This window comes from Lactuca serriola, chromosome 3, assembly GCF_051521515.1.
Source record: "Lactuca serriola cultivar US96UC23 chromosome 3, Lser_US96UC23_V15, whole genome shotgun sequence".
Classification (NCBI taxonomy): domain Eukaryota; kingdom Viridiplantae; phylum Streptophyta; class Magnoliopsida; order Asterales; family Asteraceae; genus Lactuca; species Lactuca serriola.
The window spans coordinates 44,248,832-44,251,212 of NC_136410.1; the positions used below are offsets into that span (position 1 = coordinate 44,248,832).

The following is a 2,381-nucleotide window of genomic DNA, read 5'->3' on the forward strand; positions in this document are numbered from 1 at the left end:
ATTATTATTTATAAAGTCCTTACACTTAGTTTTTTTTTCTTATTTATTTATTTATAAATATGTTTAAGATTTTTATATATTAGGAGGTTTAGTCCATATATTACAAATAAATAACAAAAAACGTTCTTGTAGTTTATAAAAAAGATTTGTATAATTTTTTTAGAAACGGTTAATATATTTAAAAAAATATAAAAATGATCCCTACCTAATAAAAAAATTAATAAATATTTTTTATAGAAATTTATAAATATCTTTAGAGGATGATATCACATCCTCCCTAATAAATGAAAATAATTTTGCCACATGTCATGTCATTTTTTGGTATTTTTGAATAAATGTTTTTTTCATGTGTCATTTTCTCATTGTTTATCTTTTTTTAATTAACACATAATATTTAAACCTCAATTATTAATTGCCTTATTTGAAAATAATAATTAAATTACAATATTACAACTCATATTATTAAATATGTTTCATTTTAAATTTAAATAGCTTTTTTTTAACCTTCATATTTAATTTTTTTATTTTATCTAATATACGGGTCTCACAACTAGTTGTTACTAATAAATCCAAATATACATTCAAAATATTTCTAAAATCCAAAAGTATTTCTAAATAGAATTAATTTCTAAAATCCACAAAAATATTTCTATAATTACTAATCAAATCTAAATTGACATTCAAAATACACACGGAAATAAATACAGCCGTAATTAGATACAAACAAACAATACAAACAAATTTCCGGCGATCTACATATAGTCTTATACATCGAACAACAAGAATCTCAAAACCGCATCAAGTTAGACATCACCAGCTGCTGCCACTCTTCCATTGAATTCCGATAAGCTGTTCATAAGATGCATCGAAGCTTTCTCATAGTTCACAAATCCCATGAACCAGAAATCATGACCATCAACCGTAACTATCTGTATGTATCTCTCCGACGATTTCTCCCTCATCGTCACCGGATTCACAGCTCCAAGATTCCCCAATGGTATAATAACCTGTTTCATTAAAAATTAGAAACATAATTGAACTACAAATCCCGTATTCAATTGGTATTCAAGAAGGGATTCGTTTTAATACCTTGTAGTAGCTCCAGGTTTCTTGGCCGGAAGGTGCCGTGAAGCACAACGGCCGATCGCTGCAAAAGGCGATACGAGCAGTGGATAGATAGATCGTTCCGGCGACAGGGCCGGTGGATGTTGAAAGATAACATGCGAAAGTTTTCTTCAGCTTCTCGTTTGGATCAGAAGGTGAGAAGATCTGTTTAAACATTGACTCGAATCCACCCTCCGTGATTGCCTTCGCCGTTAAGTTCACTTTACCCCACGCTGCTCCGGTCACCGACGGCCCTGTTTTCACTGCAATCAAATCTCATTAATCAGTAAACTTGATTTCGTTTAATCAAATATTTAAAGGGAAAAAGAAGAAGATGAGAATGTGTACAGTTGTGCCAGATGTTGCGGGAGATGGTGTCTGCCTTGGTGGCCCATGAATTGAAGAAGTGGATGACAGGCTCTAATGGGTTGCTGGTGGGTTTATCGACGGGAGAGTAAATCAGATACGGCGATTGCTGGTGGTGGAACTGCTGGTGCTCGGCGGCGTTCCATGAGGCGGCTTTTTGATTGTCAGGGTGTTCAGATGGGTTCGCCGGCTGTCCCATGACATGGGTTCCCCATTTCTCTGTATCCTCTGATGAAGATGGTGGTGGTGTTGCTTTTGGAGGAGATGATGATCCTGCTGCCATGATTGAATCTTGAACTAAATTAGTTTTTATGTTTGCTGATTGAACTGATTGAAATTTATATATTAAACAAGAACGCGTCGAAGTTATCTTTTAGATTAAGGTTCAGAAAAGAGGTGGCGGTTTGGTGTTTTCTAGAAAAATGGCACGGGACATTTACTAATCCAGTCCTTGGATTTGCGCCACGTCACAATTATCAACTCTTTCAAACTACGGTCTTCAAGACCCAAACTAAAACCTAATCTATTCCATTAAAACAATTCTCCATTCCTTATATTTCAATTAAACAAATCCAATGTTTCTTTTAGTTTTCCATACGAAAATCAAACTTTTTTAAAACTAATGGTCGACATACCGAAGAAATTAAAATAAGAAAGTTTTTTGTAGGTGTTTATTTGGATGGATCGGTTTGATCCGATTCATTCGAGTGAATTCAAATTGATTTCGGTTTTCAAAACGTAAATTCGAATTGTCCAAATTAAATTCAAATCTGATCCGAACCAACCAAATTACATTTCGGTCGGATTGATTTTTACAATTCAGCTTTCAAGAAATAAGACATTTAAAAAAATATATAATATGAATATTAGTCAAATCTAAACAAAAATTTGTTTGATTGAGAGTTTAAGTT

General features: G+C 33.1%; 1 protein-coding gene across 1 annotated transcript; it reads right to left on the bottom strand.

Annotated features, from left to right (window-relative positions):
* Positions 1–625: 625 nt before the first annotated feature.
* LOC145092082 (GRAM domain family protein) lies at positions 626–1,857 on the bottom strand. The gene is made up of 3 exons (XM_079029975.1): positions 1,453–1,857; positions 1,090–1,367; positions 626–1,007 (listed from the first exon to the last, which is right to left on the bottom strand). Exons 1-3 carry the CDS (start codon positions 1,751–1,753, stop codon positions 804–806), a joined length of 783 nt encoding a protein of 260 aa, XP_078886101.1. The 5' UTR covers positions 1,754–1,857; the 3' UTR covers positions 626–803.
* Positions 1,858–2,381: the final 524 nt, after the last annotated feature.

Excerpts from the sequence above, each read along its gene's own strand:
- LOC145092082 (XM_079029975.1), bottom strand. The coding sequence starts at position 1,753 with ATGGCAGCAGGATCATCATCTCCTCCAAAAGCAACACCACCACCATCT. Across the intron at positions 1,368-1,452 it reads CCGCAACATCTGGCACAACT|TGAAAACAGGGCCGTCGGTG; the intron begins GTACACATTCTC and ends ATTTGATTGCAG. Across the intron at positions 1,008-1,089 it reads AAACCTGGAGCTACTACAAG|GTTATTATACCATTGGGGAA; the intron begins GTATTAAAACGA and ends TTAATGAAACAG.